At 47.5% G+C, this 26,757-nt stretch overlaps 1 protein-coding gene across 6 annotated transcripts in view; it reads left to right on the top strand.

Moving 5' to 3' along the window:
• Positions 1 to 26,757, top strand: part of TLK2 (tousled like kinase 2) — a 77,554-nt gene that overhangs the window by 33,721 nt on the left and 17,076 nt on the right. For 4 of the 6 annotated variants that reach the window (XM_044297837.1, XM_044297835.1, XM_044297834.1 and 1 more), the window contains 8 exons: positions 7,707 to 7,799; positions 9,608 to 9,700; positions 10,113 to 10,223; positions 11,060 to 11,196; positions 14,642 to 14,794; positions 14,946 to 15,012; positions 16,493 to 16,590; positions 17,555 to 17,636. In XM_044297837.1, the coding sequence (XP_044153772.1) occupies positions 7,731 to 7,799; positions 9,608 to 9,700; positions 10,113 to 10,223; positions 11,060 to 11,196; positions 14,642 to 14,794; positions 14,946 to 15,012; positions 16,493 to 16,590; positions 17,555 to 17,636 (810 nt within the window). In that variant the 5' untranslated portion in view covers positions 7,707 to 7,730. Of the gene's footprint in view, positions 1 to 6,132; positions 6,235 to 7,706; positions 7,800 to 9,607; positions 9,701 to 10,112; positions 10,224 to 11,059; positions 11,197 to 14,641; positions 14,795 to 14,945; positions 15,013 to 16,492; positions 16,591 to 17,554; positions 17,637 to 26,757 lie in introns of all 6 variants that reach the window. The other 2 variants (XM_044297833.1, XM_044297832.1) reach the window with 1 other exon arrangement.

Genomic DNA, 26,757 nt, shown 5'->3' with positions numbered 1-26,757 from the left:
CGGCCCTGTTTCTGTTGCCATTGCACCTACCTGATTGTAGTGTGCACCTGTCTTGTTCTTTGTGGTACCGTGCGGCCCTATGGGTTCCATTGTTAACGCAGTTGCTGTTGCACCTCTCTGGGTCTGGGGTGCACCATGCGGCCACATTGCTTCGATCTTAAATGAAGTTCCTCTTCACAGCCATATTTCTACTTTACAGGTTGTGTACCTGTACCCTTCGAATGCTGTCGCATCCCCAGATGCTGTGGCTATGTTTCCACTCTCCTTGGTCGGCAACATGCAGCCACTTTACCTTTATTTTAGGCGTGTGTTTGTAGTACCCCAAGTGCTGGGCCCTGTGGTGCGATCTGTGGCCCAGACAGTTTCTTTCTTACTAGGTGTTTTCTGCCCACGGGTTCTAATCTGTGCTGCAGATGTTGGTTCCATCCGTTTGGTTCTTCCGTACGTCTGCCACTCCGTTACTGTCGTCCTCATTGGTCTCCTTGTGCCGCTCAAGGCACTGTCAGCACCAGGTCACCCTTGTTCAGCATGTGCATGGTTACCATATCTGGCAGGGGTGGGTCAGCCCATCCCCCACCTTATCGGTCTAGTGCTGCTTCTGGTAGCTCCAGTATATGACTGATCTGTCTGGTCCGGCGGGTGGTCCTCATTCAACCTCCTACTCCATGGCCAGGTGGTTGTTGGCCTTTGTGCTAGAGTTGCTCTTGCTTTCTCTTTAAGGTCCTACGGTATGCTGTGCTCCGCGTTACCCCATGTTATAGGGGAGTACTCACATTGTTTCCTATTGCTGAGCGGGCCTTTCCTGGTGTAGTACAAGGATCTCCACTGGATCTTCTACCTTGTTTGGACATGTAGCTGGTGAGCATCGGCCGCGGCAGTGGTTTTCGGTCATCGCTGGATGTCCGCCTCACGGTATCCTTCTGGGTCCACGGCTTTTATCATTGCTGGACGTCCTCCCTGACGGGTCAAGGACAGGACCTCTGAGCGCCACACACACCTGTCTGAATTTTCAGCTGATTGCTCTGGTATCGGACAGGGCCCCGTAGTTCCTTCTGGGTCCAGGTGTTTTCGGTATTCCCTTGTATTTTCTGCTTAGTTGTGCTACATGGCGAAGGGGCAGTCCTCTTGGACCTTGCTGTCGTCTGCACCTGTCTGGTACTTTCTCCCCCCTGGAAGTTTTCTGTATGCCGGTCGCAGCTGGTTTCTACATTTCTATGTAGGCTACCCCGGTTTTTTTCATGGCGACTTCTGCATTCCTTATGCATATCGATGTCTGTCGTTTTGTGGTACCTCCGAGCTGCTGTACTTGCCCTCTCTGGGACAATGTTTACGGTTTGCTGGTCAATGTTTTTGGTGCGGCTAGTTGTCCATGGCCAATGTCCCTTCCCCTATGGCGGTTTCTTTTCGCCTTTTCTGGATATGCTGGCTTGCGTTGTCTTCCGGTGGTTCAGCTCCTGGTTCCTTGTGACCCCATCTGGGTACTCCTTTCTGGAGTCCCTGTCCCTGTTCATTTGAGGTCCTCTTGGGATTTGTCTTTTTTTTCCATCCTCCCACGTAAAGTACCTGGTATTGAGTGGTTTGGTGCTACGGTTTGCAATTCCACCGTATGGTCTCCTTCGGGAGGGACCTCCTCCTGTTGTAGACCCCTTCCTCCTTAGGCTGTTTGGAGTGCTCTTCTTCTACTCCCATGTCTGTCAGTCCAGTGTGTTCCTGCCAAGGTTGCCTGGGCCTGTCTCTGGTTCCTTTTTTCCATGATACTTCACATGCCCAGAGTTTCCTCTGGTCTTGCGCTTTACAGTGCTATCTTGTTTTCGGAGGCTTGTGCCTCGTTTCCTGTTTTTGGGGACGCAGGAGCGATCGTTCTTTGTTCCTGGCTTTTACCTACAACCCCCTCCTTCTCCAAGGGTTGGCAGTTTCCTCTAGCAGCCTTGGGTTTTCGCCTTTACATGGGGCGCTTGGCTTCTTCACCTGGCCTTGCGGTGAGGGGAGTCCCTCTCCCTTCACATGTGAGCCTTGCTATGGCTTCCCTCACTCGTTTGGTTTCCAGTGCTTCCCTGTTTCTTTTCTCCCCTGGCCTTTCAGGGGATGGCCACAGGTTTATGGGTCTGAGACAATGTAGGGCGTTGGGTCGATCCAACACGCAGTGCTGTCCTAATTTTTTTCTCCAGCCCTTGGCTGCGCTTGGTGTTCCCTTTTGCCACCTTCTTGCATTTGGGATTTTCTTCCAGACATTTGTCCTGGGGTGCTGGCAGTCTTCCCTGCTTCTTCTGAGGTTTCTTCCTTGTTATGAGACCTCTTGCCCATTCCGTGTTTTTTCCTGTTGGGTCACATGGTCACATTCTCCTGCACCTGTATGCCCAGCCGGTGGCACGTCTCTTCTTTTCCCACCCTCAGGGACTGCTTTGGGACGTCCCATGGTGCTGTGTCCCCCAATGCCATGCACGAGAAAATTGGATTTTTTGTACTCACCGTAAAATCCTTTTCTCGTAGTAGGCATTGGGGGACACAGATCCCACCCTATGTTTTTACTTCCGCTTCTCCGGGCTGGTCTCTTGATCTTTCCCGGTACGGGAGTTGTTGGTTCCTTGCTTTTCTTCTCTCTCCTACTGCTTTTGGTACAAACTGAATAGCCTCGTGCCTGTGGAGAGGGTATAGCCCACCTGGGAGGAGCCAACACTTTTTGTGTCTAGTGCCTCCTAGTGGTAGTTGGACATATACCCATGGTGCTGTGTCCCCCAATGCCTACTACGAGAAAAGGATTTTACGGTGAGTACAAAAAATCCAATTTTAGTTTCTTCACATACCACTGTTTTTTCCTTGAGTTTTTCCCCTTAGTTACGGCTGTTTAAACATTTACAATATGAGGACTTTCTCAAGATGGCTCCTCTGCCAGTTCTGAGGCCAAAACTGCTTTCCCTCGCTTCCCATTCACACTTGCTTCCTGCCAGCCAATCAGATAGGACATTAATGAAAGCTGTTATTATAAGGTAATTACATATCTTTTGATCATTGACAAACGCAGGTATACATGCCTAGCTCTAATAAACTAGCAAATAAATAAAAAATGAGTTACCCTTTCACATAGTGAAGTACTGCCAACTGAGTTTAAATACAAGAATTTATTTTAATCACAAGATCCATAAAACAACAATCATATAAAATGTGCATGTCCTCTGATCAAACCCCCAACCCGGGTTTCGCCTCCGCTTCGTCAGGGGCACCTGTGCTTCTTTTTTAAGTTAATGTAGGTGTTACCACAGCCTTGATTCACATGATTATAACATAGCACAATTCCCCATATCCGTTATAAAATTCCAATACAAACATATTCACATACTGCATTTAAAAAAAAACGTTTTTCAGACATCACTTTAAAATCCATGAAAATACCTCAGTCTCCTCTTTTAGTCATATGGTTGGTTACACCCATTCATCTTCTGCTCTCCTACACCCACAACGATTTTACCTACACTCCATCGCCGTCATCTCATATGTTCTTGAATTCTGACTTTTAAGAACATATTAAAATATAAAAAAAAGATTATATACAGTGTCTCTACACATTTTAAAAACAATACATAAAAATCAAGAGGGTTTGAGGTTTATTAGACTTGAACAGGTCCATAATAACTGGAGAGGGGGTGATCCATTGAATAGAATAAATAGAAAAGAAGTAGAATAGATCTATAAATTGATGTCTTTGTACCCTGATGGTTTGAATGTTGAATTTGATATAAAGGCCTGTATAATAGATAAATAAAATATGGGTTTGCTATTGATATGCAGCACATTCAATAATTGGGAATCTGTGACTGTAAATATAAACCTTTGTCAACAATATAATAACCTTTGTGGAATTTTCTCGCTTGCAAGATGGATATCATAATGTGGGTCATTTTATGCAATAAAAAAAAATGGGGTTATATATATATATATATATATATATATATATATATATATATATATATTTTTTTTTTTATGTGGGGGTTATGTATATTTGGATATCAATTAAAAGGGGACAAGTGTAGCAAAATGTAAAAACTAGAGTCCATATTGACGCTGGTGTGTTGAACAATAAGTGTTGCTGAGATGATGGTGGGGGAGTGAGTGTAGGTAAAATCGTTGTGGTGTAGGAGAGAATAATGGAGTAGAAGATGAATGGGTGTGATCAACCATATGACTAATAGAGGAGGAGACGGAGATATTTTCATGGATTTTAAAGGGAACTTGTCACCTGGATTTTGTGTATAGAGCTGAGGACATGGGCGGCTTGATGGCCGCTAGCACATTCGCAATAGTTCTGTGTGCTTTTATTGTGTCAAAAACCGATTTCATAGATATGTAAATTAACCTTAGATGTCTCCTCCATGCTTGAGAGAGGAGTCCAGCGTTCTGACTCTGAGCCCAGCACCGCCCACTGTGAAGGAGCCCAGCACTGCCCCGCATACTCCGAATCTCCTCCTTGCTCCCTGACGTCACAAAGCTAGAGCACCAAAATCTCGCGCATGCGTAGTTTGTTCCCTGAGGCTGATGCCAGCACAGGGAAGGAACACTATGCAGCTCACTCATCGGGAGATTACAGCATTCTAGCTTTGTGACGTCGGGGAGCAAGGAGGAGATTCGTGGGATGTGCGGCGGTGCTGGGCTCCTTCACAGTGGCTCCAGAAACAGTAGCTATATAAAAAGGAGGACTCCAAGGAAATAAAATTTAAAAAACTGTTTATTAACCTCAGTGCAATGGCGATGTTTCGGCTCTATACCAGAGCCTTTCTCAAGCAAAAGTTGCTTGAGAAAGGCTCTGGTATAGAGCCGAAACGTTGCCATTGCCACTGAGGTTAATAGTTTTTTTAATTTTATTTCCTTGGAGTGCTGCTTTTTTCCTACTTAATGTAGGATTGGCTTTTCCCAGCGGGCCGTGCACCCATCACCAGCAGGAGGCTGTGCTGCCTTCTTTTTCAACACAGAGCTATGGGGACTGGGTATTGTGGATGTGCTAGTGGCAATCTAGCAGCCCATGTCCTCAGCTCTATACATCAAATCCAGGTGACAGGTTCCCTTTTAAAGTTATGTCAGAAAAACGTTTTTTAAATGCAGTATGTGTTTGAGCATTGCTGGCCAGTCTGAGAGCAGCAGGAAGTATCCTGGACAAACCAATGTGCAGTGTGCTTCTGGCAGTCTGAGAAGTGGTACAGCCATCTTGGATGACAGAACAGGAGCCGAGGAATTGGTGTGGCTGCTGCTGCTGAAAAGGATGGCACCAGGTAGGTGTTCTGTTTATTCCCAAGTTTTCTTTTTTTCTTTTTTTACCTTGAACCGGAGAGTTACAAATATACATTTGGGAATATTTCTGCTTGCATACATTTCAAAGTTGGGATTACTCCTCGATTATGGCAACCTTTAACCTTGGACCATTTCAAAAGTTAAAATCCTGGCTGTGCCTTTTTAAAATACTCTAGGGCAGGGATCAGCAATCTTCAGCCCTCCAGCTTTTGGGAAGCTACAAATCCCAGCATGCAAACACATTCGCCTGTTCTTATAAGGCTACTTTCACACTTGCTTTAATTCCGGTATTGAGATCTGGCAGAGGATCTCAATACCGGAATTAAATGGATCCGTTTTGATTTTGCACATCAGGATGCATCTGTTCCATTATGAAATCAAAACGGAAAAAAATAGATCCGTAACTAAATACATTGAAAGTTAATGGGTGACAGATCCAGTTTTTTAAGCTCCTAAAAAAAAAAAAAAACACAGCTTCCAGCGTTTTTTTTTTTTGTCCCTGTTCATTAAACTGAATGCTGCCGGAACGGAAGACCTCCTGAACGGATCTCTTTTCTATTCAGAATACTTGAGGACTAAACTGATTTTTATTTTATTTTTTCCGGTATTGATCTCCTCTGCCGGAGCTCATTCCTGGAAAACAACACAAGTGTGAAAGTAGCCTAACTCTTATGGAAGTGAATTGAGCATTCTGAGAGTTGTAGGGCAACTAAGCCTGTTTTTGCACCTGTTTTGATAAATCTCCCCTTAAATGTCGTTATTTACACATTGGTCCTTGTGGGTGATCTGAACCAACACAGTAGGGATCTGTAAAGTTTATCTTTGACAGCATCTACGTTTATCTTAATGCAGTTTGCTGGGGGAAGTGGCCCGGGGACAAGTCCAGGCAGAAGCGTTCCACCGGTTGCCAGATCCTCGCCGCAACATTCCTTATCAAATCCATTACCCTTACCGGTAAATCTTTGTTAATGATACTTTTTGGCAAACCAAAGGTGTTGGGCATGTTCTCAAGTGCAGATTTTGGTGAATTTTCTATTCCCACAGCAATTTAGATATTGGGATATAGCCAGCCTTCACTCAATTCATAACTTGCAGTATTCATGTCTATGGGATGGAGTTTAAGAGGGATAGTTCTGACTTACCCTCAGGATAGGTAATCGGTATCAAATCACCGGGGGGTGTGACTCCTGGCACCTCGTCTATCAGCTGTTTGAGGAGAACGCTTCACTCAAATGAGCAATGCCTTCTCTTCACTCTCAACAGCGAGCAGGTGTAATTACAACTGCTTCATCCCATTCACTTCAAAGGGAAGGAGTTGTTACACTCTGTCCAATCTTATCCATTGAAGTGCATGGAGACGAGGAGCTGCAATAACACTTGCTCGCTGCTTCGATGTTGCTGGCAGAAAGGTAAACGATAAAGAGAAGGCACTGTGTTCTTTGCAGACAACCGATTAGTTGCGGTCCGACTCCTGGCACCTGCACCGATCTGATATTGATGACCTATCCTGAGAATAAGTCATTAATATCGGAACCTGGCCACCCACTTAAATATGGCTCTATACAGAACTGTATATTTTTTGTGCCGAGAATAAGGTTGAATCTTGAAGAAAAAAAGTTGAAAACCTGCGAATGTAATAAAGAATGCCCCATTCACTGACAGATGCACAAAGTATATTGCAAATTTGCATAGCTATTTGTATAGACACAACTCCATATACTCTTTGCAGGAGCCACATGATTTAGATATTTTCTTACATATCCAGTCAACTTTGGCAATTAAATTTCTGTGGCCCATTTACCTTGTCAACAAACTCCACAAAAGTTTGCTGGAGATGTCAATATATATATGTTGCCCATGGGTACTTTACAGAAGACAGGATGCTTGAAAGATTAAAGGTTGCCTCTAGGAAATGAGATGATTAGTAGGGCCAAGGACTCATGCACACAAACGTTTGGGCCGCATACATACCATTGGGATCAGCAGATTGGATGCCCACTGAAGCACTGTGAAGATTTCGGTCCGTGCCTCCACACCGCAAAAAGAATTGAACATGTCCTATTTTTTTTTTTTTTGATGTGTTGACCATCTCTTGTGGATTACTGACCCATTCAAGTGAATGAATCAAACAACGGCATGCACGCGAACGGTGCCCGAGGAACATTTCATTTGTTCCCAACTTTTAGGGCACCTGCACACTGTTGCGGGTGAAACTGCACAAGAGCTGCACAAATTTCTGTATTTCTGCAATTTCTAATTATTTGGTGTCTACTCGATGCAGTTTTGCTTCATTGTCTATTCTCATACACGTTGCTGTTACTGTATTATGCTGCAGTTTTTCATGTGTAGGTACCCTTAAGGTGCTATATTCTCATCATTTTTGATTATGCTGTTTCTGCATTTCTAATGAAATATTTCTTTTGCAGAGTCAAAGTAGCCCTCCTTCCTCCATGCTAGTGAGTCTAGAGCATTCCTGTATCCCTATCAAACAGATTTCCGTCCAGCACAGACAAACTCAGGTGAGTACCATATTTTTCAGACTATAAAACGCACTGGACTATATAAGACACAGGATTTGGAGGGAAAATATTTTCTTCAGAGCAGACCCCCTTTCTTCATCAGACGTCCGATCAAACCCTCATCAGACCGCAAACTCCATGAGCCTCAGACTCCTCAACCTCAGACCAGACCCCCAATCAAATCATATCGGTCTTAGGGTCCATTTACACGTCCGTTGTTTCTTTCCTGATCTGTTCAGTTTTTTGCGGAACAGATCTGGACCCATTCATTTTCAATGGGTCCTGAAAAAAAAAAAACGGACAGCACAATTAGGGGTGCACCGAAATTTCGGCAGCCGAAAATATTGGCCGAGAATGCACCTAATCTGTTTCTGCCGATATTTTTACATATCGGCCGGAAATAGCGGGGAGGGACTGGGAGGAGGAGCTGGGGGCCGTTCACTGTGTTCACTGTGCTCCGGCCCCCAGCTCCAGTAGTTATAAAAAGTGTGCAATTAATACGGATTCTATTCATGAGGCCCCCCTCTGCAGTATTACATTCAATACAGCCACATCCTACTCACAGGGCTGTGCTGGCCGGCCGGGCAGACGAGCGGCAGCGTCACGACTGACGTCACATGCCTGCGCCGCCTCCTTCATTCAGAAAGTAGGCCGGGCACATGACGTCAGTTGTGACTCTGCCGCTCCTCTGCCCGGCCGGCCAGCATTTAGATGACAGCCCTGTGAGTATGATGTGGCTGTATTGAATGTAATACTGCAGAGGGGGGCCTCATGAATAGAATGCTTATTAATTGTACAACATTTTATAACTACTGGAGCTGGGGGCCGGAGAACAGTGAACGCACCGGCCCCCAGCTCCTCCTCCCAGTCCCTCCCTGCTATTTTCTATTAATTGTACAATGGGGGGGGGGGTCTGTGGATGGCACTGTTATGGGGTGGGTGGGGGTCTGTGGATGGCACTGTTATGGGGTGGGTGGGGGTCTGTGGATGGCACTGTTATGGGGTGGGTGGGGGTCTGTGGATGGCACTGTTATGAGGTGGGGGGGTCTGTGGATGGCACTGTTATGGGGTGGGGGGTCTTTTAAAAGTATTTGGGCAAAAAGGCAGTTTCGGTTTCGGTCAAGGGGTATTCTGAATTTTCGGTTTCGGACCAGAATTTTCATTTCGGTGCACCCCTAAGCACAATGTCTGATTTTTTTTATTTTTATTTTTTCAGGACCCATTGAAAATGAATGGGTCCAGATCTGTTCCGCAAAAAACTGAACAGATCAGGAAGGAAACAACGGATGTGTGAATGGACCCTTAGATCAGTCTCCACTCAGCCTCAGATTGCACACCCCAGTACCTCTGATTAGACTTTTAAAATAAATAATCTTACTTTGCAAGCTGCGGATGGTGTTACTTATCCAGCACTCGCCGCTCCATCGATTCTTCCGAGTCCCACTGTGACCTGATGTGCACAGCATCAAGTCATAGTGTGCGCCTACATGCACTATGTCCTGCCGCCGCGCATGGACAGGACACCACAGCAGGACCCTGGAAGATGACCAGGGGAGGGTAGTACATTCAGCGGAAGCAGTCATTAGCTTAGCATTCAGACTGAGACACACTGCCATTCCCCCCCCCCCCCCCCCCCCCCATTACACACACACATTTTTTTGGGGGTGAAAAAAGTGTATCTTAAAGTCCGAAAAGTACAGTAAATGTGTAATATCTGAAGATACCCAATTGTAAATCTGTGAATGAAAATTGTTTACATCCAAATGTTAATATTTTAATGATTTTACAAAATTCTTTTATTTTTCTAGTCTGACCTCACAATGGATAAAATATCCGCTCTTGAAAACAGCAAAAACTCTGATCTAGAAAAAAAGGAAGGGAGAATAGACGATTTATTAAGGGTATGTGCTGTTCCCCCCCCCTTTATTCCGTATTTGTCATATGTGTTTCCTTAGCATCAGATTTTCCGGTGTTATCTTGGTCACAGTTGGATGCTAATAAGTGCATGTCCTGCTGTATTGAACTGCATATTTTATGTGTGTGTTACTACACTGCAGTTTTTGTGGTTTTATGTTTTCCAGCTATGACTGCAACTGGTTTTCATTTTTTGCACCAAACATGCAGCTTGCACATGCAGTCATAATACATCTGTTAGTAATGTCTGTATGTGTATTAGGTTGTGTAGATAAGCTGATGAATCATGAATTTGACAGGATGCATTGTTTATTGCTGGATTGGCATTGATAAATCGGTCTGTGGTCAGTTGCTCCTAGATTTAGAGCACATTCATTTCTTTTACCATTACCCTTTTAGGTAAATTGTGACCTCCGACGGCAAATGGATGAGCAAAAGAAAATGCTGGAAAAATACAAAGAACGGTTAAACCGATGTGTTACAATGAGTAAAAAGCTACTTATAGAGAAGGTGAGTTTTGCTCCTGGTTGCCTTTTTCAGTTCAGGTAAAATGTTATCGCAAATTGGTGTAAAATCTTACCTGATTGGGGCAGCTTTACGAATAGTCACACTTTACATTGTCTAAGAATACGAAACACAATCTTGGTGACAAATTCACTATTCAGGAGTATTGTAAACAAAATGGTGTCAGAAGATGGATCTGTGGTTTCGTAAAGTTTTCCCTGTGATACCAACTTATAATGGTGGATTCGCATTCTTCCTGCTGTGGACGAATCCAAATCTTTTTTTTTTTTTTTTCTGTTTAAAGTAATTCCCAGTTGCTGTATGCAAGTTATTCCTCCCATATACTCCCATAGTCTTGCATTACTAGCAACCATGTTCATTTGGCTGTGCTTATGCAAAGGAAGGAGTACTGCTGATTGGACAAATCGATTGTGTAAAATCTTTTCCCTCATTTCTAATTCACATTCTTTCAAAGCAGATTAAATCCACCACCGCTAATATCAGTTCTTGAATACTAGTGGCTTCGGCTTGGGAGGACACCTTTTTTAGATGACAAATATGTGAAATGCTTCTAATATTTATATGGAACAGTTACAAAGCTGTAGTCTGTAGTGTAGATGTCTGTTGAAAAATAAACAGTTTGAGATTTAAAGACTCCAACACCAAATTACAAAATTTCCAATAAATCGCATCCAAATCATTATTCACAAAGCAACTTTAATTGTTCCTTGCAAAAGAATGGTTCCACAAACATTTTGAAATTCGATTTGCTAGTTTGATGTTTTACTGTGCTGTATTTGTGTTGGATTACATTATATATTTTTTTAACTCTATTGTTGCAGTCAAAACAAGAAAAGATGGCATGTAGAGACAAAAGTATGCAGGATCGACTGCGCTTGGGACACTTCACTACAGTCCGCCATGGCGCCTCTTTCACCGAGCAGTGGACAGATGGATATGCCTTTCAGAACCTCATCAAGTAAGCTAAAGGATTTTGATTGTTCATCTGGACATTGGTATTCTTTATACTTATAATCTGTCAAGTTAAAACGTGTTGTTCAAATGTTAAATAAATAAAAAACTAGAGCTGTGATATGTCATCACTTTTTGTTTGCTGGGGTCCACTCTACCCTATAGAGCTGTGGACATGCACGGCTAGATCGCCGCTAGCATGTCCGCAATATACCTGTCCCATATCTCTGCGTAGTTTTATTGTGTAAAATATATATAATGTGTAAATCAGCCTGGTAAGGAGCCCAAAGGGGCTGTACTAACCGTTCTGGAGCCCAGCTACACCCCCTGTGAAGGAGCCCAGCACCGCCTGTATCCACGAATCTCCTCCTTACTTAGTCAGATCGCCCTAATCTTGCAGTGTGCGAGCTAGCTCATGCACAGTTCCTTCCCTGAGGCTGATGCCAGCACAGCGAAGGAACACTATGCCGGATCTGACTTTGTGAGCAAGGAGGAGATTCCTAGATACAGGCGGTGCTGGGCTTCTTCACAAGGGGGCGTAGCTGCTAGCGGCGATCTAGCCGTGCATGTCATCATCTCTATAGGGTAAAAAGAGGTGACAGAATCCCTATAACATTTTGCACCTTTCGCTGCCTTTGCATGCACTGTACGCTCCTGGCACATCTCTATTTAAATAAGCAGGAGTGAGTCTGCATACTGAAGACTTAAAACTGCTGGCCCTCCATTATCTGAATTAGCAGGTGGCCCGGCAGTCAGACCCCACCAATCAGAAATTGATGATGTTTCTTAGTGGTTTATCATTTTGAGATAATTAAATCAAAAAAGTTAAATCATTTTAATGACTATACAGGACCCATTCATGTACAGTGCGGGATTCAAGATCCTGAAACTTAGCAGGTTGCTCCCAGCTGTCAGTAACAGCCAGTGACCCTAAGAGGAGTTAAAGGGGTATTCCCACTTCATTAAATAGGGTTACATTAAATCATTGCCCCCCACTGAACATTTCTTATTATACATGTAATTTAAAAAAACATGCCATTCGGCATAAAAATGCTCCTTTCACTCCCCTGTGTTTATGCTGGTATCCCATGGATACGGCCACATCTCACTGGCCGCAACCATGGGCCACGCCTGCGCACCACATCCTAACCTATCCAGCGGCCGGCCTATGCTGTAAAACGTGAACGAGCATGTCTTCAGCAGTATCGGGCGGAAGTAGAGATGGGAAGTTTGGACCTGTACACACACAGAGCTCCGCTACATGCTATACTACCCCCCCCCCCCCCCCCCCCAGGCTATGAGCTGTGCGCTACGATTGGCCAGCGCTGCAGCAAGGGACAACCCTAATACAAAAACTCTGCCCAGCACAACAGAGGGAGCTGCAGACACCGGAGCCTATACCGGGCGAACGGAGCAGCGCGGCGCCCAGACATACTAGTAAGTGCAGGGGGACCCCTGGGCGCCGCTCTGCCCACTAGTGAAAGGTCCTCTTTAACTCAAAGAATCAAATGAGTCTCTGACTCATTCGATTCTTTTAACTAATAAACTCTCAGACGATTCTGAGTACCTACACGACTCCCCCTGTGCTGATGCTTGCTGAGTGATAGCAATCCACACCAGGAGAGATGAGCTTAACAGACACTGCCGGGAGCCAGTCAGCCTGATGACTCATACTATCCACATGAACAAGCACGCAGGACTCGGCTCTGTGTGAGGTCATAAGGAGGCGTGGCCAGCCTTCACTCTAGCTGCGTGAGCCCGCCCAGCTTTAGAAGCAGAAAACAAGAAGTGAATTCTGCTGTAACTGCAGCTCTGGCTGATTTAGCAAAACGGGAAAACCCCTTTTAAGGCCTTTTCAGGTCTGGTCATTAAAGGGGTTTTCTACCTTTTTAGGTGTTAGGTCATCCGCATTGGATGAGTGAGGGTCCAACATTTGGAATTCCTATCATTCAGATGTTTACGGCAGCTGCATGTGCCAGAAATATAACTGCACTGATAGAAGCAGAAGGCTCCATCCACTTTGTGCTAGCTCTGCTGTAATTCAATTGGAATATGTGCTGCAGTAACCATTACACAATGGACAGAGCTTTGTAGTGCTGGCGCCATTTTCTGGCATGGGAACTACTTCTGAACATCTGACGTGCAGGGTGTCAGACCTACCAGCCAATGAGATATTGATGGTTTAGGGTCCATTCACACGTCCGTGTGTGTTTTGCGGATCCGCAAAACACGGACATTGGCGATGTGTGTTCCGCATTTTGCGAACCGCACATCGCCGGCACTTAATAGAAAATGCCTAATCTTGTCCACAATTGCGGACAAGAATAGGACATGTTCTTTTTTTTTTTTTTCGGGAACGGAATTGCGGACTTGGAAGTGCGGATCCGCAATTCACATAGAAATGAATGGGTCCGCAATTGCGTTCCGCAAAATGTGGAACAGAATTGCGGAAGTGTGAATGGACTCTAATCCTGAGGATAAGTATGAAAATACTGGAAAACCCCTTTAAAGTTCAAAGTTGAGTATCAGATGTAGGAATCTGAAAGAGGATCCAGAAGCTGGGGAGAGATGAGGCACACAGTAAAACCTTTTAAATATTAGGATTTAAGTTTAGGGAACTAAAAATATATTTTGGATCCTATATATTTTTTTTATGATTATCTTATTTTCTACATTGATTACATCATATACATATCAAAATGATTTAAAACCAAATTTATAACAATCATCCACCCTCCTCACCACTCCTGAAGGGGCCAGCTGGGGAAATAAAAAAAAGTTTATATATAACCTCAAACCCTCACTCCCAACCAATGCTTTTATTGCTGGCGGTTCATCAAAGCCCCACTCCCTAGTAATTATCTGTGCTGTTAATAAAACATCAAGCATATATTTACGGTTTACCCCTATTTTAGGACATTTATCACTGAAATTTCTGGAACCGCCGGCTTATTGTGCCCAATTTATTATTGAATATTTGAAAGACGTGATTCCAAAACCTTTGAATTGGCTCCTCAATTTTTCAGTTTAGATACCGGTGGCTCTTAGGTAATTTTCTTTTAGGCCTCATGCACGCGGCCGTTGCTCATTGGGGACCACAATTTGCGGTCCCCAATGCACAAGCAACATCCGTGCAGCAGTCGGGACGGATTGAGACCCATTCAAGTTAAATGTTGTATTTCTTTGCAGTGCGGAGGCACGGAGAGAAACACCACGGAAGTGCTTCCGTGGGGTTTCGCACCGCAGCTCGGGATTGCGGACCCATTTGAGTCCATGTGGGGAGCACACGGCCTGTGCCCACATATTGTGGACTACAATACGGCCAGGCAACGGCTGTGTGCATGAGGCCTTAGTCTGTAGCACTACCATAGATCTTTTTTTTTTTTTTGTCCTTGATTAGTTTACAGACGGAAAGCTTTGTATTGGTATTTTTATTTTTTTATCTATTCTAGGCAGCAGGAACGAATAAACTCTCAAAGGGAAGAGATTGAGCGGCAACGAAAGTTGTTGGCCAAGCGGAAGCCTCCTGCTATGGGACAGACCCCACCAGCTAATAATGAGCAGAAGCAACGTAAAAACAAGACCAATGGAGCAGAAAATGAAGCGTAAGTGAACAGAATGCCATTTTAGAGAAAATGTCTTTAAAATATTTACAGAAAAGTGGTGTATTAGTGGTTGATATGGGACTTTTTTTTTTTTTTTTCCATAAGTGATTTTCTCTGATTATAAAGCTTTCAGTTTTTTTCATTTTGACAGGTTAACCTTAGCAGAGTATCATGAACAGGAGGAAATATTTAAGCTTCGACTAGGTCACCTTAAAAAAGTAAGAAACTAGTAATTAAGATGACATTTTTTTTCTTCTCTGTATTAAAAGGGTTTTCCAGTATCTGATCAAACACCCACTGTTTTGAGAGCGCCACTGCCTTCTCGCAGCTTACCAAAAACACCGCCGTACGTAGTATAGTGGCTGTGCTTGGTATTGCAGCTTATCCCCGTTCACTTGAATGTGACTGAGCTGCTCCTAGGCCACGTAATCTATGACGTAATTTCTCAAGTCGCAGATTGGTGGAGGTCCCAGGTGTCTGACTCCCACTGATCCGATAATGATAACCTATCCAGAGGATAGGTTATCATAAAAAAAAAAATCTCTTAACCCTTTAAAATGGTTATCATGATAAATGTAAAAAATGAAAATATGATATCATGAGTCTCTTTTTAACAAACCTAGGGCTGTATTACACCAACAGATTATCTGACAGATTTTCTGATCATTGGTCACATGGCCTATTACACAGATCTTTTGTTATACACACCAACTATTGGTCTGATTGGACAGAGGGCTGATATTGGTCAGGTAATGTGTTGGTGTCATACAACCCTTAGAACCAGCACTTTAAGAAACAAGTAATTATTTCAGAATATTATATATATTTTTTGTTTGTACTAAATTAACGGTTTAAGGCCCCTTTTACACGAGCGAGTATTCCGCATGGGTGCAATACGTGATGCGAACGCATTGCGCCCGCACTGAATCCGGACCTATTAATTTCAATGGGTCTGTGTACATGAGCGTTGTTTTTCACGCGTCACATGTGCGTTGCGTGAAAATCGCAGCATGTTGTATATTCTGCATTTTTCATGCAACACTGGCCCCATAGAAGTGAATGGAGCGGTGTGAAAAATGCATCCGCAAGCAAGTGCGGATGCGAGGCGTTTTTCATGGGTGGTTGGAAGAAATGTTGTTTGTAAACCTTCAGTTTTTTTATCACGCGCGTGAAAAATGCATCAATGCGCATTTCACCCACGCGATAAAAAACTGAATGCAATCGCAGGCAAAACTGAATGAACTTGCTTGCTAAATCGCGCCTTTTTAACTGAACGCATCCGGACCTAATCCGTATCGCTCGTCTGCAAGAGACCTAAGGAGTTCTCATGATGAATGTAAAACATGAAAATCAGACATCATATAGTACTTGACAAGCTAAGAAACTTAGAACTAGTCCTGTACCTAGATTTATTTCAAGCTGGCAGCTCAGGGTCTTGCACTTTCTCAGGGGACGGTCATTTCTACTGCAGCTGGTGGCAGTTAAAGGATGGTACTGAGCATGTACTTCCATCTCAGTGAGCAGGACAGAGAAATTATAAAGAGCAAACAGCGGCTGGTGCTATAAATAAAGATTTTAGCGAATAACTCAGTAGCTATAATTTTCATTACAGACAATTACAAAAGTTTTCAGCCCCAGGTGCTGGTTTTTAGAATATTTTTCGTGGGACAACCCCTTTAATACATTTTACTTTTGCAGGAAGAAGCTGAAATACAAGCAGAGCTCGAGCGTCTTGAAAGAGTAAGGAATTTGCACATTAGGGAGTTGAAACGAATACATAATGAAGATAACTCACAGTAAGTAGATTCCATATTGGCTATAAATTATCGGCATTTTTTTTCCTGTTTTTTAAAAGACACTTGTGAAATATATTTTCATGCATTTTGATAGTTTGCAATATGTTACCATCGTGGAACCATGAAAATTCAGCAACTTTAATCTTATAATGTGGATTTTGCAGCAATTTTGAGTCATTAGAATACAGTGGATAAATCTGGCTTGCTCCTTTTTATCTTAATCGCTGCAGTACATAAAAGGAAAAATGTGACAGCTTCACGGTTGGTCTTGATTAGAAATATCCTGCAGTTCTGTTTCTAAAGCTCCTATGGAAGCGATACTTTGACTACCAACAAAACACTGTGCACCGGATAGTACCGTATCTGGCATTAATAAATCTATATGGAAATTAATGCTGGATCCGGCAAGTGTGGTATTCAAGGATTTTGGCCGGAAAAAAATACTGCAGCAAGCTGCAATATTTTGTCCGGTCAAATACCGTACAAGGGACTGAACGGAAGACATTCTGATGCATACTGAACGGATTGCTTTCTATTTAGAATGCATTAGGACAAAACTGATGCGTTTTTTTCTGGTATTGAGACCCTTTACTGGATTTCAATACTGGAAAAGAAAAAAGAGAAATATTCTTTCAGATAAGCATAAAGGAGGAAAAAAAATATGTGCTTTCAGATGGGTGAAAATTGCAATGTTTTGTATTCTTTCATTCTCATGCAGGTCTCTTTCATTCAAATGAATGGGTCTACAAGAAAAGTAGACCTTACAAGGACTTCATTCTTGTGCGATCCCTTTTAAAACTCGCCCGTGTTCCAGAAAATTTGTTTATCGTCAGATTGGCTGTGTTCAACTTTGAATTACTTTTATGACTTTTCTTAATGAAACGGAAACATTTATCATTTAATTCAGATATTATGTAACTCCAGCTATTGTACTGATTAAGTTTTCATTTCAACCTTTTTACAGATTTAAAGACCATCCAACGCTAAATGACCGATATCTATTGCTACACCTTTTGGGTAGAGGAGGCTTCAGTGAAGTGTATAATGTAAGTGCGGGCTGTCGTCATGACTCCAACAAAGAATAGGCTCACATCTGTGGCAGAGGTTCTGACAAGAGCAGTCGCTCATTCCACCAGCAGGCAGCAGAATGCTAGAAACCGGACGGCCCCCATTATAGTCATTCAGGTGCCAGATCTGGCAAATCCAGTTTTCTTTTCCCATGGAAGAACAAAATACCAGACTTTTTGTGCATGTGTGAACTTAGTCTGAGACTAACCCCTTTCTGCTTGTACTTGTTTTTCTTACTATAGATCTATGTTTTTATAAGGTGTACAGATGTTCCAGGTGTTTTTTGTCGGTAAAATCTGAAACTTTATCAAAAATGTCTTACCCTTATTACCCAATGAATTGACTCGTTTGTTTTGTTTTAATTTTCTTTATCGAGTTGTTTTAGATTTATGGCCCCTTTGTCACAAAGTAAGAACTTTAAGGCCTCTTTCACACGGGCGTCAGTTTTTTTTTGCCCGGATAAGAGCCGGGTGCGTTGCGGGAAGATGCGAGATTTTTCCGCGCGAGTGCAAAACATTGTCATGCGTTGCACTCGCGTGAGAAAAATCGCGCATGTTTGGTAGCCAAACCCGAACTTCTTCACAGAAGTTCGGGCTTGGGATTGATATTCTGAAGATTGTATTTCTCGCCCATTTTCCTTGGGGGACACAGACCTTGGGTATAGCTCAGCTCCCTAGGAGGCGTGACACTAAGTAAAACTGTTAAGCCCCTCCTCCATCAGCTATACCCTCAGCCTGGAGATAGAGGCTACCAGTTTTAGCTTAGTGTCCAAGGAGGCAAGACACTCCCTGCTACTGCAGGGCTGTTTTCTCCTTGATATTTTATTTTTCTAATTTTGTTATTTTACTTTTTCCTAGGGATACCAGAGACGCATGGACCTCTCTGCTCTCCCGGGGTTGAGCTGCGCCAGTGCCAATTTATCTGCACTGCTGCCTCCCCCACAGAAGCAATAGGAGGATCTGGGCAGCAATGGCTCCCCTACATCCCGCCAGCTAGGGGGTCGCCCGCACGCCAAGCCCCTCTACCAGCTTCCTGCCACTGCGGTGCCAGTGGCTGAAGGGGCGACCCTGCTGGAAGGAACTGAGGGTGAAGACGTCGTTCGGTGAGATGGCTATTCCAGCCCATACCCCGTCCCTATTTGCAGCACCTACCCCTCTGGGTAAGGGGGGCACCCGTGGTCGCTTATTCTGAGCGCTCAAGCAGACCCTCCCCAGCTCCCCTCAGGTTATCCTCAGCAGGGGGGCCGCCTTCCTCCACGCCGTTCCCCCCCACGCTGCTTTCTTCAGCCCGGCATTCTCTCTCCCTTCCCGCCGCCGCCCGCTCCGTTCCGATCGGGGGGCGGGGCTTATGCCCGACATGGGCAGATCGCGGTGGAGCTTGTTTCTCGGCGAAACAGGGGACTTGGTGGCAGAGGGTCACCCACCTGGGCAAATCGCCGCACTCCAGGGGCCTGCGGGCCCTTTATTTTCTGGCATCTGGCTTCTTCTTAGCCCTGAGAGCATTTTCGGCAGCAGGGGGCGTGGCTTACGCGCGCGTCCTGTTGGGGGCGGAGCAAGCGCTGGAGGGGGCGGAGCTTGTTTTCCCCGCGATTCTGCTGAGATTTCCCGCGCTTCCTCACTCCTGACAGGAAGCTGAGACACGGTGGGGGACTCTAAACTCCTGTGTACATCGCTCGGCTTCTGTGGGCGCTATCTGCTGGCTCACTGCTGTTGCTGCTCTCTGCTGCTGCTGATCTGCTCCATCTCTACTCCTGACGTTCTTCTGAGGCACTGGTAGGACAGTTAACCCTCTCCTAACCCTCCTGGCCATAGCTGCTATAACCCTTTGTGGTCTCTGTATTAGAGTACAACCACCTTTCAGCATATCAGATCCCACGGGTGCCCCCAAACCCTGGTACCATGCCTGTACCGCCTGTAAGGAACTTTTTCCGCGTGGACAATCTGAGCCGCATTGCCTTGCATGTCAGGCCCCGATGCAGGGCCCGCTTCCCGCTGCGACCCCCGGTGCCTCTGAACCCCCTGACTGGGCTAGGTCTCTGTCTCAGGCAGTGGAAAGCCTTACACACGTAGTGGGCCGTCTCGTGGATAGACCGCCTCTCCCGCAGGCTGCCACAATCCCTGTCGCACCCGCTGGGACTACCGTTTCTGCCGCCCCCACTGGTTCCCTGCCTCCCAGCGAATCTTCCAGGGCCCGGCATACTCAGAAACGTTCAAGGGTTGAGCGCACATCTTCTCCAGATGCTTCGCTCTCTCCGCCATGCGTGCGAGCTCAGTCGAGTCTATCCTCTCAAAGGGATACGCTTTCTGAGGGAGAACTGGCGGATTCGGACGTGGACATGGACTCAGAGCTTCCGTCCAAATTGGCGTCCGCGGTGGGGCATCTTATCGCTAGCATCCGTGATACCTTTCAGATACACGATGACCCCCCCAGCTCCGAACAGGCCGGCGTGTCCTTTCTCCGCCCCAGACAGGCCTCCAAGGTTTTTCCCATACACGCTGATTTTTCTTCTGTGGTATCCAAGGTTTGGACCCGGCCTAACGTCCGCTTTATTACACCCAAAAAGCTGGACATTTGCTATCCCTTTCCAGCGGATTCTGTGACCACGTGGACATCCCCGCCTAAGGTTGATCCTCCCGTGGCTCGCCTGTCCAAAAGCACTACTATTCCGGTACAGGACGGATCTTCCCTCCAGTCTGTTGAGGACCGTCGTACGGAATCCCTCTCCAAGGCCATATTTACTGCCTCTGGTTCGGCCCTTAGACCGGTCTTTGCCTCCGCCTGGGTTGGTAAAGCGGTCTCTGAATGGGGTTTGCAACTGGAACGGGAGTTAGGGTCGGACGTCCCTGTTCAGGACCTCCGCTCCTTAGCCCAACTAATTGTTCAGGCCGGAAAATTCGTCTGTGAGGCCTCCCTTGATGCGGGTGCCCTCATTGCCCGTTCCTCTGCCCTGGCAGTTTCTGTCAGGAGGGAACTCTGGCTGAAGGTTTGGGCGGCGGACGCCGCTTCCAAACGCTCTTTGGCCGGCCTACCATTTACGGGTTCCCGCCTGTTCGGGACCCGTCTGGACGAACTTATATCAGAGGCCACGGGTGGGAAGAGTACTCTCCTCCCCCAGTCCAGGCCAAAGGGCGCCCCCCGTGGTCGCGCTGGTTCGTCCCGGTTTCGGTCCTTTCGCAAGACCACCGGGTCTAGACCCGCGGCCAGTTCTTCTAGCTCTGGCCCAGTCCAAGATAGGCGCAAGAAGCCGTTTTTTCGGACGCAACCTACCTGGCGCAAGTCCCAGCCTGCACGGGCTCCCACAGGCCAGCAGCCCTCTGCCTGAAGGTGCGCCCCCACCCACCCGGGTGGGGGGCCGCCTTCTCCTGTTCAGGAACGTATGGCGGGCCCACATCTCAGACGCATGGGCGCTCGAGATTGTATCTTGCGGATACAAGATCGAATTTGCGTCCATTCCGCCAGACCGTTTCTTCCGATCCCGTCCTCCGCGGGATCCCGTACGAGCGGCCGCCTTCTTCGCGGCTATTCGCTCTCTAATGGACAAGGGTGTCGTCGCCCCCGTGCCTCCGACGGAAAGGTTCAGGGGGTTCTACTCGAACCTCTTTGTGGTTCCCAAGAAGGAAGGCTCAGTGCGACCGATCTTGGACCTAAAACGCCTGAACCGTTTTCTCCGACTACAGAGATTCCGGATGGAGTCTCTCAGGTCCGCAGTGGCCTCCCTGGAAAGAGGGGATTTCATGGTTTCGATCGACATTCAGGATGCATACCTCCACGTTCCGGTTGCTCCATGTCATCACCGCTTCCTGCGCTTCGCGGTGGGGGACGATCACTTCCAATTCGTCGCCCTTCCCTTGGTCTGGCGACGGCTCCTCGGGTGTTCACCAAGGTCCTGGCCCCTGTCTTGGCCCTTCTACGTTCAAGAAGTGTTTTTCTTCTCCCATACTTGGACGACATCCTGGTCAAGGCACCCTCCTTCTCTCAGGCATCCGGCAGTGTGGACCTCACCCTGGAGACCCTGACGCGGTTCGGTTGGGTTATCAACCACCCCAAGTCTTCCCTTATCCCCTCCAGACGGCTGATCTTCCTGGGGATGCTCCTGGATACAGAGTTGGCGGAGGTCCGCCTCCCGTCGGACAAGCGTCTGGCCCTTCGCGGGTCGGTTCACAGTCTCCTCCGTCATCGCCGCCCTTCCCTCAGATCCAGCATGCGGTTGTTGGGAAAGATGGTTGCCTGTTTCGAAGCGGTGCCGTTCGCACAATTCCGATCCCGCACCTTTCAGAGGGCAATTCTGTCGGCCTGGGACAAATCACCGGGGAGTCTGGACAGGACCTTTCTTCTGCCTCCCCTGGCTCGGGCTTCCCTCAGCTGGTGGTTGCATATCCCTCTAAGGGGGAAGTCCTTCCTCCCACTGAACTGGCTGGTGATTACCACTGATGCCAGCTTACGGGGGTGGGGGGGGGGTTTCCCTCCCCGGTCCGTCCAGGGCGTTTGGTCTCTATCGGAGTCCAGACTTCCAATCAATATTCTGGAACTGAGGGCGATTTTTCTGTCCCTCAGACACTGGACCCATCTACTGAAGGGCCACCCTGTTCGGATCCAATCGGACAATGCCACGGCTGTGGCATACATAAACCATCAGGGAGGCACTCGCAGCGCTGCAGCGATGCAAGAGGTGTCCCTCATTCTCCTCTGGGCGGAGACGCACGTGCCGGCCTTATCTGCGATTTACATCCCGGGGGTGGACAACTGGGCGGCGGATTTCCTCAGCCGGTCCACCATCGACCCGGGAGAATGGTCCCTGCACCCAGAGGTGTTCGAAGCCCTTTGTCTTCGCTGGGGTCGCCCCGACGTGGACCTCATGGCTTCCAAATTCAACCACAAGGTCCCCCTATACCTGGCCAGGGCACGGGACCCGAAGGCATACGGCGCCGACGCGCTCGTCCTTCCGTGGCGCGAATTCTCCCTTCTGTACGTCTTTCCTCCTTTTCCCCTCCTGCCACGGGTTCTTCGGAGGATCGCGGCAGAGGGCGTTCCCGCGATTTTAATCGCCCCGGATTGGCCCCGCCGGTCTTGGTACGCCGACCTAATGTTGCTGTTGGCAGACGCACCGTGGCCACTGCCCTCCAGGGAAGACCTTCTCTCTCAGGGACCGATCTTCCACAAGCATTTAGGCTCGCTACGTTTGACGGCGTGGCTATTGAGACCGCCGTCTTAACGCGACGGGGTTTCTCCGCGGACGTAATCCGCACCATGATCCGTGCTCGTAAGCCTGTATCCTCTAGGATCTACTATCGGGTTTGGAGGTCCTATCTGGGGTTCTGTGAGTCCCGAAGCATCCCTCCTCTCCGATTCTCCCTTCCCACACTCCTGTCCTTCCTCCAGTCGGGTCTGGACCTGGGGCTGAGCCTCAGTTCTCTGAAGGGACAGATTTCGGCGCTGTCTATTCTTCTCCAGCGTCCCCTGGCCCCTCTAGGGCCCATTAAGACCTTCTTACAAGGGGTGGCTCACTCTGTTCCGCCGTACCGCCCTCCAGTTCCTTCCTGGGACCTGAATGTGGTGCTCTCGGCGCTCCAATCCGCCCCCTTCGAGCCTTTACGGGAAGTCTCCCTTCGTCTTCTGTCCTGCAAGGTCATCTTTCTTGTGGCCATCACGTCTCTCCGACGGGTGTCGGAGTTAGCAGCTCTTTCTTGCTCCGACCCTTTCCTGGTCTTCCACCAGGATAAGGTTGTGCTTCGGCCTGTCCCGACCTTCCTGCCAAAGGTGGTTTCCGCCTTTCACATCAATGAGGACATCGTCCTTCCGTCGCTCTGTCCCTCTCCTTCCCACCCCAGAGAACGGGAACTGCACCGTCTGGATGTGGTCAGGGCGTTGAGGATTTAATTGGAGGTCACCGGATCCTTTCGGCGCACGGACTCCGTTTTTGGTTCCGGAGGGTTCGCGCAAGGGTTTGGCGGTCTCCAAGGTGGCTATTGCCCGTTTCATTAAACTGGCGGTGTCTGAGGCTTATCGAGCCCAGGGCAGAGCTCCGCCTTTCGGCATCACTGCTCATTCCACCAGAGCAGTCGGTGCTTCCTGGGCGCAGAGGCATCGGGCCTCGGCTGAACAGTTGTGCAAGGCAGCCACTTGGTCCTCTCTGCACACTTTCACAAAGTTCTATAGAGTGCATACGCATGCATCAGCGGATGCTGCTTTGGGCCGCCTGGTTTTGCAGGCAGCGGTTTCCTGATGCTCTGGTGGTGTTCCGCCTTGGGTTTGTGGTCCCTCCCTTCTTGGACTGCTCTTGAACGTCCCAAGGTCTGTGTCCCCCAAGGAAAATGGGCGAGAAAAGGAGATTTTTGTATAACTTACCAGTTAAATCTCTTTCTCGCTCTTCCTTGGGGGACACAGCACCCACCCTTCTGTGTTTGGTTACAGGGTTATGGTTTGGCGCCCCGTTGGGTTGCTGGTTGGTTGTTCCTGTTATTGGTTGTTTTCCTTTCACTACTTGGACACGCAACTGGTAGCCTCTATCTCCAGGCTGAGGGTATAGCTGATGGAGGAGGGGCTTAACAGTTTTACTTAGTGTCACGCCTCCTAGGGAGCTGAGCTATACCCAAGGTCTGTGTCCCCCAAGGAAGAGCGAGAAAGAGATTTAACTGGTAAGTTATACAAAAATCTCCTTTTTCCCTTTTATAACATGGTTATAAGGGAAAATAGCATTCTGAATACAGAATACATAGTGAAACGGCGCTAGAGGGGTTAAATTTTTTTTTTTATAATTTAACTCACCTTAGTCCACTTGATCGCGAAGCCGGCATCTCCTTGTGTCTCCTCTGCGCTGAACAGGACCTGGGGTGAGCTGCGGCATTAAATACCGGTTAAGGACCTTTGATGACGTCACTCCGGTCATCACATGGTACGTCACAGGATCTTTTACCATGGTGATTCACCATGGTAAAAGACCATGTGATGACCGGAGTGACGTCATCAAAGGTCCTTAACCGTTATTTAATACAGCAGCTCAGGTCCTGTTCAGCGCAGAGGAGACACAAGGAGATGCCGGCTTCGCGATCAAGTGGACTAAGGTGAGTTAAATTTTTTTATTTTTTTTAACCCCTCTAGCGCTGTTTTACTATGCATTCTGTATTCAGAATGCTATTATTTTCCCTTATAACCATGTTATAAGGGAAAATAATAATGATCGGGTCTCCATCCCGATCGTCTCCTAGCAACCGTGCGTGAAAATCGCACCGCATCCGTACTTGCTTGCTGATGCTATGCGATTTTCACACTTCCCATTCATTTCTATGGGGCCTGCGTCACGTGAAAATCGGACAATATAGAGCATGCTGCGATTTTCACGCAACGCACAAGTGATGCGTGAAAATCACCGCTCATGTGCACAGCCCCATAGAAATGAATGGGTCAGGATTCAGTGCGGGTGCAATACGTTCACCGCACGCATCGCACCCGCACGGAAAACTCGCCCGTGTGAAAGGGGCCTAACAAATCACATTAAACTCTAGTTGGGGAATAACTGTTAGGTAAGTGGACGCTGACCCCCACCGAACATGCCGTGGTTCCTTTCATCTCTGTGAAACTGCTGGAAATAGCTGATTACAGCGCTCCTCTATCTCTGGTAGTCCCATGGAGTTTTAATGAAGCGGCAGTGCACATGATCAATTGCTGCTCTAGTCCAGTGTTTCCCAACTAGTGTGCCTCCAGCTGTTGCAAAACTACAACTCCCAGCATGCCTGGACAGCATTTGGCTGTGCGGGCATGCTGGGAGTTGTAGTTTTGCAACAGCTGAAGGCACACTGGTTGGGAAACACTGCTCTAGTCAAATGGGAGATACAGAAGCCCTTCTATTGTCATTGGTGGAGGTCCCAGCCATCAGACCCCCACTGATCTGGCAGTTATCCAGTGGACAGCTAACAACTTTTCTCGCCCAATTCCTTGGGGGACACAGGAACTCTTGGGTATAGCTTATCTCCATAGGAGGCGTGACACTAAGTAAAAGACTGTTAAGCCCCTCCTCCAGCAGCTATACCCTCAGCCTGGAGAGAGAGACTTCCAGTTTTTTGCTTAGTGTCAAGGAGGCAAGACACTCTCTGCACTGCAGAGTTGTCTTGTGAAGACTTAGAGTTTTTAATTTTTTTATTTTTACTTTTTTTCACTTGGATTTTTCCACAGGGACAACAGAGTCGCAGTAGACTTCTCTGTTTTCCCGGGGTTGAGCTGCACCAGGGCCGGTTATCCGCCCTGCTGCCTCCCCCACAGAAGAAAAGGAGGATCAGGGCAGCTCATGCTCCCCTGTATCCCGCCAGCTCTGGGTCGCCCACCTGCAAGCCCCTCTCCAGCTACTGTCACTCTGTGCCAGTGGCTGAAGGGGCGTCCCAGCTGGATGGACTAGAGGGTGAAGACGTCGCAGGTGAGGTGGCTAGTGCAGCCGTTCCGCTCCCCTCCCCCCCCCCCCCCCTCCCTCTCTCCCCTCTCCGGAGGGTTCGGTGCTCCTCTCTGACTCCCCTTTACTGATGGCCTTGTTGCAGGCGCGATTCGGCGGCCGGGCGCCCTGCTTTGTCTGGAGCGGCGCGGCGGCAATGATTCATGGGGGAGACTTGTTTGAGGGCGGCCGGGTATGCGACCGCTGTGCCGTTGCATGGCAGGACGCCGGCTCCCGGCCCTCCTCCTTGGGCTCCTACCTTGCTTCCGCTCGGCGGGGGCCATTCGGGGGTCCTGTGATGGTGGAGCGCGGGTTTTGAATCGCGCGCGCGCGCGCGATAATTTTTTCGGCGGGGGGCGGAGTTTCGGATCTTCATTCAGAGGCCGCACGACTTTCTTCCCGCGCCTCTTTAGTCCCGCCCACTCTCGTGCCGGCGTGCTTCTGGGAGCTCACTGCAGGACGGACCGTTGCTCTGATTGCACACCGCCGCTCTTCTGCTGCTGCAGCTTCCTTCTGTGACCTGGTAGGACTGTTGACCCTTCCTCACTGTAGCCCCCTGGCCTGGACTCGGGTTTTTTTCTTTGCTTCTACCAACATGTCTGACCCCTTAGTGCCAGTGGGACCTTGGTACCATACCTGCACCGCATGTAAGGCGCCCTTTCCTCAAGGGCAGTCTGATC

Source organism: Bufo gargarizans, chromosome 6 (assembly GCF_014858855.1).
Source record: "Bufo gargarizans isolate SCDJY-AF-19 chromosome 6, ASM1485885v1, whole genome shotgun sequence".
Classification (NCBI taxonomy): domain Eukaryota; kingdom Metazoa; phylum Chordata; class Amphibia; order Anura; family Bufonidae; genus Bufo; species Bufo gargarizans.
The sequence above is the reverse complement of the archived record's forward strand: the minus strand, read 5'-3'. Positions and strand labels throughout refer to the sequence as shown.